The 12,435-nt window shown below is 35.4% G+C and overlaps 1 protein-coding gene across 2 annotated transcripts; it reads right to left on the reverse strand.

Annotated features, from left to right (window-relative positions):
- Positions 1 to 219: 219 nt before the first annotated feature.
- Positions 220 to 7,598, reverse strand: LOC131063951 (protein NPG1). 2 transcript variants are annotated; one of them, XM_057997953.2, is made up of 5 exons: positions 7,521 to 7,598; positions 3,265 to 3,517; positions 1,749 to 2,971; positions 1,241 to 1,388; positions 220 to 1,064 (listed from the first exon to the last, which is right to left on the reverse strand). In XM_057997953.2, the coding sequence occupies exons 1-5, from the start codon at positions 7,569 to 7,571 to the stop codon at positions 745 to 747; spliced, it is 1,995 nt and encodes a 664-aa protein (XP_057853936.2). In that variant the 5' UTR covers positions 7,572 to 7,598; the 3' UTR covers positions 220 to 744. The 2 variants fall into 2 exon arrangements, with proteins under 2 accessions (XP_057853936.2, XP_057853935.2); XM_057997952.2 differs by lacking the exon at positions 7,521 to 7,598 and adding an exon at positions 4,690 to 5,619.
- Between the last annotated feature and the right edge of the window lie 4,837 nt (positions 7,599 to 12,435).

Raw genomic sequence — 12,435 nt, forward strand, 5'->3', positions numbered from 1 at the left:
CATGTAACCTTAATCTATATTGCCTGCTATTCTCATAAACCTCACTCTTCTGTAAATGTAGCTGTTCCTTTTATGCTGATTCTTGCAGCAGTCTTTGTAATTTGTTACTTTTTTAGGTGTTCAGCACAGTCTTTGTAATATGTGATGCTTCGTAATTTTTTAAGCTTCTTCTAATGAAAAAATGCAATTTAAAGCTTGACAAATATCAATGCAGTCAAGGACTCGAGAACATATAATGTTTTATGGATTTGGAAATATATAGAACTACATACACATTACCCAATTGCTGAGAAATCTTCAGTCTCATTGTACAGATATCTACATATATCATGCACAGACGCACGCAATAAGAGTAAATATACAATAGTCAATCAGATTGAGAGATGGATTATGTCGGCACAGCTGATTGAGAGATGGATTATGTTAGCACTACTGGTATACCAGCATTAGCAGGGAAAAATTACAAAATCTGCTGTAAGACTGAGAGTTAAAAATCAATTCTACCACTACAATGATTGTTAAAATCATCAAATCAATCGTCATGTATTTGATCACACCAGTGAGAACTTGTTAACGTCAGACCCTGCAAGTGAAGTGTGCGAGCTGGCTTATACATGTGAATAACATTCAGTATAACCAAAACTCCCTGCAAACTTACCAAACTCATTTCATGAATTCTAATTAAGATTGAATTGAAAATCACAATGAAATGTTGTTAGGCTGAATTGAAACATCCCTGTAACCTTAGACTGTATTGAAACTCTCAACTGGGTTAGACAGTTCAAGTAGGTAAGAAGTTTGAAAACATTCTGCAGCATCCTGCAAACGCTCTTCCATCTTGTGAACCATTCCCAGATTCAACCATGTTCTATGATTGGTTTTGTCTAGCTTAAGAGCAGCTGTCAATAAGGTTCTGGCAACAGGTAATGATTTAACCTCACTTTGTTGTCTTAGGATTTCTGCTGTAGATATCATGCTTGGTACATGTTCAGGATCGGTTGCTATGGCATATGAAAAGGCATTCAATGCCTGGTTGTGTAGCTTCTGTGCCTGATATAGCACCCCTTAAGTAAAGTACACAAAGTCCCAGTTAGTAAAACATAAAATATTAATGGCTACTCATAACAGAAAACGATGTAAAATCAAGAAACCAGATTAAAGAAATCCGGGATCATAGAAAAAATTTCATGAGATACCCATTCCCAATCTAAGATGTTTGCAAGAGATGAAACTGACATACCAGTAGCATGCCAGGTTTGGGCAGAATGAGGTTTGTGAGCATTTGCTTTCTGCAAACAAATTCCAGCATCCTGCCACTTCTCTAGGCTTGTATAAACATATGCCAAATCCTGCCAGGCTTCCAATTCTAGGTCTCTATCACTCCAACCCTGTGAGTGTGCACTCAGAATGAAATCAAGAATACACTAGTAAGCAATTGCACCTGTGCAATTATGTATTATTTCCTCTGACAAATGCTAAGATTCTACAATTGTTTATGAAATGATTGCAAATGGTTAAGATTCTACACTGTTTACTTGCTGCAAGTATTCAAATCTCCCAGTAATAATTTTAAAACTTAATGCAACTCATAGTATTATTAGGTGTTAGGAATGAGCATGCCAACTAATTTTCATCATCAGATAAAAGTGGACGAAAAAGAATGGATCAAGAGAGGCCTAATAAAAGTCTGGATAAAAAATAACAATTACTGTCTATTGTGACAAAAGACATGAATGATGAATGCATACCTTAAGCTTCCAAATCCCATTCCCAAAACTTTTCTTTTGAGCTTGAACTAAAGCAAGCAACCGGCCATATGTCTTGATAGCATCCTTGGATTTTCCCTGGGCATTCTGAAGCTTAGCCTTTGTTCGAAGTAGCTCTCCCTGCTCCCACTTTCCAGTCTGATCCAATGCTGCATCAATAACTGTTTCTGCCTCAGAGTACTTCTGTTGCGCTGAGAGTATAAGGGCAAGAAGTCTCCACCCTTTTATTGATGTACCTCCTTCCATCTCTAGTAACTTTCTTGCATAGCCTAGTGCAACATTTAAATTGCGCTGCTCTGCATTCTCCAAACAAAGACACATAAGCATTTTAGGATCTCCATTCTCTGTTGATATAGCCTTTTCTAAAGCAGTAACAGCCCCAGATTGCATCTGAGTCCTTTCTGTGTCAGAAAGTGCAAGTTTAGATTGTTTCCCTAAGGCACTCCCTAACAAACCATTGGCAATACATTTCATGCAGTTACCTTCCCTTCCTAGGATTTCTAGGTTTTCTAAGGCTCTTTTTGCAAAAAGCACAGCTAGATTATCATGGTTTGAGTTTTTGCAAGATATTTTTGATGCCAAAAGAAGCGCTGGGATAAAATCTGGCTTCTCATTACGGCTAACAGACTTTTTTAACAGGTTTAAGGCCACCTCATCCTGGCCTCCAGCACTATAACAAAGAGCAAGAGTATACCACCTATCAGTTCTATTGTAGATCCTAGGAACTAACTCCTCTACTTGATTAGCTAATGTTCCAAATTGTCCTGTTGTTGACAATGCAAAGGTAAGGTGCTCCATTATTGTGGGATCCCAAGGAATTTTTTTCAGAGCAAACTTTCTTAAGAGAATCAAGAGCAACAATATGGCCTCCTCCATATTATTCTTAGGAATGTATGAGCCCTCCACTTGTGATCCAAGGCTTGGAGGGCCTGCTTCAACACCACTATAAAGGAGCATCATTGCAAACTCTTTCTGTATCCGGCCTGAGCATTCAGAATCCAGACCCCAAGGATTAAGCAAGGCTCGTCTATAAGAAGACATGGCTTCTGGAATAGAGCTTTCCTGCTTCCAAAGTTCTGGAAGTAACTCTACTGATTTGCTCACTGTTTCATGCAGTTTGCAATCACGAGTAATACCTTCAGGCATGCATTGAAGAAGTGCGGACTCAACTGTGTCCAGAACAATCTTGCATTCTTGAGCAGCTTCTGAAAACTTTCAAAAGAAGAAAATTAGCGTTCATTGGAAACATGCTTGATAAAGTATTAGTATTTGCAGTGAAAAATCATGAATACTGTGAAAATAAGAGCCTTTAATAATGATCTCTACACATGTTTCTTGAGTTGAATTCAAATCTTAGTTTGAAGTGCTATGTCAGATTAATTTTATGATTAAAGTTTTCAAGTAAAATATCAGATCTGTTGAAAGCCAAATAATGAATCATGTTTACAACAGCATTTACATGACTTTAACAGACAATTTTAATATCAAGTATAGGTACCTCTTGGCCTCCCTAGATCCTGCAGGGCTTTTGCTTTAAGATAGACAGCTTCAAGTAAAAGATTGACGGCATGCATTGACATGGAATTAGTGACTTCCCCACGCAACCGACCTTTCCGGGACTGCGCTCTATTTGCAATCGTGCATCTCATCTTAGGTATTACAGAGCTTATGTCTATTCCCTCAAAGACATACAGCGCTGCTTCTATGTTTCCTCTCTGATATTCAAGTCGCCCCAACAATGCTCTGGCTTCCTGGTTCATAGCATAAAATAAATTTGACAATCAACATAAATCTCTAAAGCATATTTCAATAAAAATCGGGCAGAATTAAAAAAGAACTTTATTTGATTCCAAAATATATGTTGACTGCAATCAAATTAAAAACTTCAAGGCTTCACAGACCATCCAATTGTACATTTATAGTTACAGAAATAACTGCATAAAATATAGAAATCAAATCAACATTTCAGATAAACTTTAAAGATGTATCATCAGGAATAAAGAAGATTATACTCCCAATTCCCAAAAAGACAGCTTCTCTACCAGAACAACCAGAGAGCAAGAAAGAAGATTATACTCCCAAAAAGGTAACCTACTGTAAAGATCGTCTGTAAATTATTTTAATACAATCGACATTGTCAGGGTTGTTCTTTCTGAAACTCCAATGGCATTCCAAAAACGCAACTTTGTAAGCAAACTGTTCAAACCCACCCTAGAGTCTACAACGATGTCTTCCTTTGAGGGATTTCAGCACTAGAAATAGAAAGATGTGGGAGAAAAACATAACAGGTGCTTTGAGTAACATCTAATAACTATTCATTTTGGATTGAGCTTATCATCGAGGAGGATTGCGAAGATCATTAAGCAGCCAGCTGCTAAGGCAGACACAACTACCTAATGTTTATGAGGTTTCTCCTTTTGATGAGATTCCTAGTTAAACGTTTTACACATGCCCAAGTTGAAGATGTACTGCATCTAGAAAGTATGGATCTTCAAGCTGGTGCAATTTTCTTTAAAAGCAAAGATACAGTTCAGGTGAATATTGGGTTGTATGGCCAAACATCTCCCAAATGGATTTCTTTCAACTGCAATTCACATGATTTATATCATTATTTTTCAAGAGATTCATGACATCTTTAACCCAACCAATATCGACCAGATTCACACTTTCACACAAACTTTCTCAGTGAAAGAGATCTTACCTTAAGCAAGTCTCAAATATATTCTTAAACTATAATTACAAGTTCCATTCCTAACAAAGTAACAAGATAGAGTAACGATTCCAAACAAATGGGCTGACAATTACATATAACTACTTCTACATACTGTAAACCAACCCCAACTGGATCTTTCAACACAATTATCTCTCACAGTTCATTCGTTTTAGAGATCTATTAATTGCATGTCGATATAGATACACCAACCTCATAATTGAGAGAAAATCCTTCCCGTAGTGATGATTCTGCTTCCTCAATGTTACCATTATCAGGCCTACCTTCACCATCTCCAGTCCTCGAAGAAAACCCACTTGCAGAAAAGTCCCTGGTAGCAAACGATTCTGGGGACTGAGGCATTTCCCCTAGTTTGAACTGCTCTCTTGAGCAAGTGCACATCATCATCTTGTCTTTGTCTGCTGATAAAACCCAGCTCCAAAACCCAGGCATTTATTAATTCCAACTAATTCAACTAACTCTTCGTTTTTTACTCAGGAAACACCCCTCTAAATGTAGAAAAGAAACCTGAAATGTCCTTCCAACTCTCGTATTGAAAATAATTGTCACTGCAAATTACTACAAGTTTAATAGAGACTGTTGTCCTTCTATGTTTAGCAGTTTACTGGAAAGATGAAGAAACTTGGCTTCTATATTTCTCCATACAAATTGAAATAACTAGTTGAAAGCAAAATTACACTCTAGTAAACAAGGTTCTGCTTGTGCCTCAGTAAACAACAATCAATAAAGGTTCTGCTTGTGCCTCAGTAAAGAACAATCAATAAATGTTCAACTGTATATACATGCTGTATATAGACACAGTGGTCGCTATAGATGGTTGGGTGGCACAAATTCAAGTATTAAAGGCGGAGATTGATGTGTTGAATGTGAAATGGAATATTTCAGCACTATGAGCGAAGCATGACATAAGTCTGTCCCTCGCTGTTGACTATAAACACATCTACCATAATCTCAATCTGAGAGCCTATAGCAGACCACCATCATGAACATCACGTGAAGCTCTATAGGTCGAAAAGACTTGCATTCAAGGCAAATACATACAATATCCAATTCCATTCTGTAAAAATAAATGGTGCTCTCCATACAGTCAGAAAGAGATTTAACCCACTTGTATGTTCTCACCACCATGAAGTTCTAAGCGCGTTTTGCGTTTAAAAAGAGCTCGGTAGAATGTGGACCTAGAGACTTTTGTTTGGATTTGAGGTAAAATATATGGTTTATGGTGTGAACTGTAGCATCATTTTTTAACATGGTTTTGGATTTTCTGTCGAAAGGACTGTCCTGTAAATTGTGTGTGGGGTCCTGAGGATAACAGATCGAGAAATTTTGGTATAATGTTGAAGTGTATAAAAGTACACTTTTACTTTTTCTTTTTCTTTTTTCTTGAAAATGTGATGTTTGGCCTGGCATGAAGAAAAAGGTCAGTCCATGGATCGAATCCAGATGCAAATAGTAAAAAGAATGTGACATATACAGTGCAGAGGAATCTATCTACAGAGCGAAGTTGTGAAAGTGAAGAAACTTTGACCAGCACAACTACTTTAAAGGGGGCCTAACTACATGTATCCCAATGACCCAAATGTGCAGAAGCTGGCCAGAGATTTAAAAATATAAGGTGCATTATATGATTAATAGATTACATCGATGGATTCTCTTTAGACCTTATTAACCAAAATGTAAAATCAAGTAATAGAATAAGAGGGATTGGAAGATTGGTTGTTCTATCCTTTCCCCTCCACTCCCCGCCTTGGAAGATTGGTTGTTCTATCCTTTCCCCTCCACTCCCCACCCCTTTTTAATCTATGCTCATCTGCAATTCTCACTTTTATTCTTATAGCTCTCTCACTCTCATCCCCATGGCATAACATTGATGCAAACAAAATCCTATACAGTGCAATCTAGAAATAAAGCAGTAACAAATAATAGAAATCAATGAAAAAGAATATGAATGACCCAGAAGACCAAAATGAAAATTATGGATATACTGAGTAGCTAGAAGGGAACATACACGAACAAGGTGACTGTAACAACGATAAACTTCAATATATATTACACCTAGTGATACATGATCCAGTTGATTAAAAGGTGAAAAAATGTGATACGCAGGCTGAAATGCATAGTCAATTTATCAAAATGGAAAATTATGTAATACTCGGTAATTATTGATGAGAAATACACATCAACAAATCGACCAAAAAGGAATATAAGAGACATAAGCAATATAGATAACCCCATTGGGGGAGAATGAAATTATGTGATATAGCTATATAGTGGTTGCTGATGAAGAAAATCCATGACACAATCACCAGGATGACAAATCTTGTGGTATGCATACTAGCTATTGATGATTACTAGTTAGTAAATTCAGCTGTCCTTAATGGGAAATACCATGATATAAATTGACTACAGCAACTATTGGGAATAAATAGAACTAGCACATCAAAAAACTATTGGTGAGAAATATGCTCATCTAAATCAGGACTATTCATACCCCAATTCACTGAAATGAAAATTACAAGACTTTATGAAGTAAAAGAAAACCATGAATACATGTAACACAGATGTACAAAATGGAATACAATGTGATGGACAGTAATTATGATAACCAATAGGCATGCGCAACTAACCAAAATGGAAAATTATATGTTGAACACAGTAACTAATGATGATGAATAGAAATGTAGTGTGGCCCAATTCCCTAAAATGGAAATTTCAGTGAAAATTACACTACCCAATTCATAAAAATAGAAAATAACCGAACCCAATTTACTAAAGTAGAAAATTCCTCTCCACAGTAATAACTGATTATAAATGAACATGATCTGATTGAGAAAAAAAGGGAAAAGCTGAAAAATGAAAGGCATAATTTCTTGAAACGTACAGTATTAATTGAACAAAAGAAGCAGAGAGGACAGTTTGTCCGGATATAGAAACTCTTGAAAGCAAATGGCAGAGAACTTATGAACAGTAGCTTCTTAGAATGCAAGGACTATATTAGTGCTATATTTTTATCTTTCCATTACCTGCTCAGTAGTGTCCTCCATCTGCCACTGCCAGGCTGCTGGCGTACGCATTCCTCCTCCTTTATGTAGCCCACATAAATTTTGAAGTCCGTGTTGGGTGGTGAGATTAGGAAAACTTTATTTCGATTGAATTTTTATTAAATTTTGGGCTGCTCACGATCAGGGCATAAATTTTTTGATGTTCAAACCTGGATTATGAGGTTTTCTAAGCTACCACCATAGATTATTACTTCTAGTGTGTTATAGCAAGCCATCTCTTGGGTGGATGTGATCTTGCTGATCTGGGAATTTTCTAATTACATATTGAAGTTGTGGGATTTACTGTTTATCTATCAAATTTGAAAAAAGAGACAATTGTTAATGAGGGTGATCTATAATCTATTTAAAAAAAAAAATCTCTTAAAAAACAATTATATCATCTTTTTATGGATTAAAAAAACTCTATTCTTATCATTTCAGGAGTTGTTCAGTTAAATGAAAGAATTCATTGTCAAATTGTATCACATACATTAATAATATGTTATTCTATTTTATTCTACAAAATGAATAGAGGGAGGGAACTCAATTTTCATTTCTAATTTTAAAATCTTCTTTGTATAAATTTATAAAATTTAAAAAATTCAAAATTTATATCACTTTTATATATAAAATTATAAAAACCCAATTCTTATCAGGTTTCAGTATCTTTTAAAGAGCGATTCAGTTAAATGGGCTAGTTCAATGTCAAATTGAATGAAAAAGATTAACAATTCACGAAGCAAAATAACATAGTCTACTATAGCAAAGACAAGATTTAGCTTAACGAAAGTTAAAAGTCTTCTATTTTATTTTATTCTACTCAATCGTCTCATTTTACATTTTCTTGTTTATAAATATATAAGGAAAGCATACCAACAATCATTATAGCTAGGGGATGTCTCGTGACGCAGTGTTTGGCCGTTGCAAGCCTTCATCAGGGAGGTCGATAGTTCGAGCCCGGCCCCCGCCCAAGCTCGAACCCTGTTCACTGACTTATGATCTACGGAGATGAGGTCCTCCTTGTGATCTCACTGGTTCATAGCTCCAGTCAAAAGCGTATAGCTAACTTTGCGCACCCACAAATCTTAAATGATACATCAGATTTCAACAATATTCTTTCGATGGCCTCCATGTACAACGTAACTGCTTATGAAATCAATTGTACATATCTTTCACTGTTCTGAAATCAATTCTTTTTCTCTCACTTGATGGTACTTCTATGAATTTTTTGTGGAACTAGAATGATACGTGGCATACCATTCCAGCAACCAATCTGTTAGTTGTTTCTAAGTCCTGAACTAAGTACTGCACTGCTAACAAAGTTCTGTTTCTTAATAATAAAAAGGAATCCAAGAGCATCGAATGCCTTTCTTCTCTGAATCACACTTATTTGACATTAATGATCCAACTTGAGACTTTCTGCTGGTTAATTTTGAATGTGTAGTAGGAATTGGGATTTTCACCGTACACCGAGTTGTCCTCATCTTATGGTGTTCACATGTAAGTCTGATGGGTGTTCAGAATTTATAACGTGTCATAGCAGTCATTCTTTATTTTGGTGTAACTATTTTTTTTATTCAGAGTGTAGTTTCTGGATTCGATTGTGTGTAAGGATTTTGATTCAACCTTTCGGATCACACTCTCTATCCATCATCACGATGGAGAAAGTCAAATAACTATTCTTTCTATGTTCTTTTGGTCTCTTAGATTGTTTGACTTCATAGGTAATTAAAATTCTTTCATTTATTTTAGATTTAGGGGAAGCGAATTGTAGTTATTATAGCTAATTTCATGCATCCACAGATTTTGACAATTTATTTTTAGTTATCATTGCATTCAATTTATTTTCTTATAGCTATTGTTCTAGCTCCTGGGTAGTAACAAATGCATGCTGTGAGATATTTTTTGTGCGGAAGGGTCAAAAAGTACATATTTCAAAGTGTCGTCTCATACCTACTTAAAGATGCCCCAATAACCGTGCACTTAAAATTGTTAGTACTTATGCACAAATGGCCCAGTAGTTGTGCACTATGGTTACCAATAATGGTGCTGAAATGGGCCAATTATGGTTTAAAAATGCTAAAAAATGGCAGCTATTGATACATGTGAAAATTATTAATGGGCTTTTAGTTTTTTTTTTGGGTTTCCTTAAAGTTAGTAATTGAGGGGTTGGGTGTGCAAGGAGTGAACGATTATTGGAGCATGAGTGGTAACTAGTGCTCTCCCCCTAATTGATATGTAGGATCCATTAAAATTTTGTGTAATGTAATTCATTTTTCAAAGTATGGTTTGGTAGCCTCCCCCATCCCTATCTCTTAGATGTTGATGCTCTCAACTATCTATTTCAGCATCCGCTAACCTCACGAATTGAGGTTGTTGGGCAGAGTCGCAAGGATACCCCTAAGTTAACAAAAAAAAAAAAAACTATCTATTTTAGCACACTTTATCCATTTGTTTTATTTAAGGTATCTCACTTCCAAGTAACTATAAAGCGGTCAATTTTTATTTTGTCGAAGATAACATGTTTATTTAAAAATTGATTGTTGAAGTGATATCCACCTTGGATATTTTGGATCTTTTTTATACAATTTCATTTTTTAAATTGATCATGTACAAAATTGGGTTCTTTATGAAAAGTTAACCTAGCTCTCATCTCCCTTATATTTCAAGTGAATGGCATGAAGTGAAACATGGGACAATCACTAGACATGTTTGCATTTCCTTTTCATTAGAGTGACCTTCAAAGACATGCGAAGTTGGTTCACAAACAAAATTAAAAGCAAATTTCTAAATTGAACCATTCAGTTCTAATCCTTAAAGTGGACCAATCAATTCTTATCCCTAAAGTGGACCAATTGATTCTTATCCATGGCTAGTCGCATTCATGTAGCTAATTAAATCCTCCTAGTGAGTCGTGTTTATATTTTTTTATGTCAGTTGTCTTCTAAAACTTACTACAATCAACTTACTTGGTTGATTTGGGATTTTGTTTACATTAAGTAGGGCAATAGAAAATGGTCTACCTTCCACTTCATAGTTGCATTGTATCCAACCAAAAGACAAAGAAAGCCTTGGATTTATTAATCCCTTTACACAAAGAATTTGCCTTACTACTAAGTGGATTGTGAGGCTCTTGGAGGGGGGACTTTCCTCACAATCATCTTATTTGATCTCACATCCATTTAACCTCTATGTGACACTCTTAGACCTTTATCAATTAGCCAAACAAAGTCCTAGTTCCTTTCTTTAAAACTCATGGATTGACATCCTTTAACACTATCTAGAAAGCCTAACAAATCACCTCAAGAAATCTAACTTGGTATGATCAATATCTTAGCAATGGTTTAAGTTCATTTCACCTCTATTTGGTGGAGTTGATTGATCCAACATGATGGTAAAACCCTTGGTTTCACTCACCATATTAGAGGTAAAAAAATTCAACTAGTAAATCGTTGTTCCAAGATCTATGAGACTCAACTAGTTTTAGCTAGAGTTTTGACAACATCTCAAGACTTGATACAATATGTCTCCTTCTAACAAGTAGTCAATTCTTGTAATTCAACAACTTGTTCCATCCAAGCTCTATAAAATTTATTATCCTTACACAATCATGCTATTTTTTTTAAAGATTGGATATGGTCACATTCTCATAACATTTGGTTCTTCCCCCTCAAAGTTTTCAAGATTTAGAAATTTACTTTTAATTTGGTTCATTGGCCCACCTCAATGTAAACTAGAATTCCAAGTTTTGTAGTTCAAGACAGAATAAGTCTAGCTTCTAGATCTAGAATCCAAAGTTGACACAAAGTCCCAACTTACAGCTTGGAAGGTCCTAGACATCAAAATACTCTAGAACTTACCTCAATTCCTTTTCCCCCTAGCTTGCCCTTTTTGTGCCAAAAAGAAATCCATCAAATGTGCTTTATGGATGCTATAAACCTTTGTATTTCTTTCTTCTCTACCCCTCCTCTCTCTTCCTACATGTGTGGTCATGCAAATTTGACTCCCATGGGATGACCACCTCTCATTATCTTATCACCCACACTTGAGACATGTGATCCTCAAGATTATTAGGAATTTTCACTATTTTGCAATTTTTCCCACCACATTTTATCCTTGTGAAATCAAGATTTAGACATAATCTACTCTAACATTTCTCTTCAAATTGTTAATCTATTATGTACTCATTAAGACCATTTAAGAACTAATTTTGAGTTGGTGAATGTCATTCACAACCTTCTCTCACAACTTTAGAGTATAAATCTCAAGTTCAAAACACTTCAAGGCTCTTGATAAAATTCTTCATGATTAAAATTTTTTGAGGGAATTCTTCCTAAGTTGATAACCTTATGGTTGTTTTGTTTATATTTTTTCCTTCTCCATAAATTATATTTGTGTCTTTTCAAGGGACACACGTTTCTTCTAAGGAAAACCAAATTTAATATAAGTTTGGACTCCCACCTCGAGGATTTTGAAGGGATGACCTTATGTTGAAGAGTTGACAATAAAGCTCCAATATTTGCACTTCTTCACTTATGCATTGCCTCCAACTTTCTACTGGTTCTACAAAATTTGTAGATGCTTCCATTCTTCTAGTTACTTTGTTCCCTTCTATTATGTGATACGTTCCATATATTAGATATATAGTCATTTGAGTACTACGTAAGTTTGAAGCTAATTGACAACCATTATTTATAATAATAAAAAATTATCCAATAAAAAAATATTTTTTAGTTATTACCATGGAACCATCACTTTGATGCCCTTTTCAATGAGCAATTAAAGTTCTATAATTTATTCTACCAAGAGTCCCTCCATAATGTGTGTGCGTGTGTGTGTGTCTCTCTCTCTCTATATATATATACAACTTTTAACTGTTTACAATATAATTTTAATT

Source organism: Cryptomeria japonica, chromosome 11, assembly GCF_030272615.1.
Source record: "Cryptomeria japonica chromosome 11, Sugi_1.0, whole genome shotgun sequence".
Classification (NCBI taxonomy): domain Eukaryota; kingdom Viridiplantae; phylum Streptophyta; class Pinopsida; order Cupressales; family Cupressaceae; genus Cryptomeria; species Cryptomeria japonica.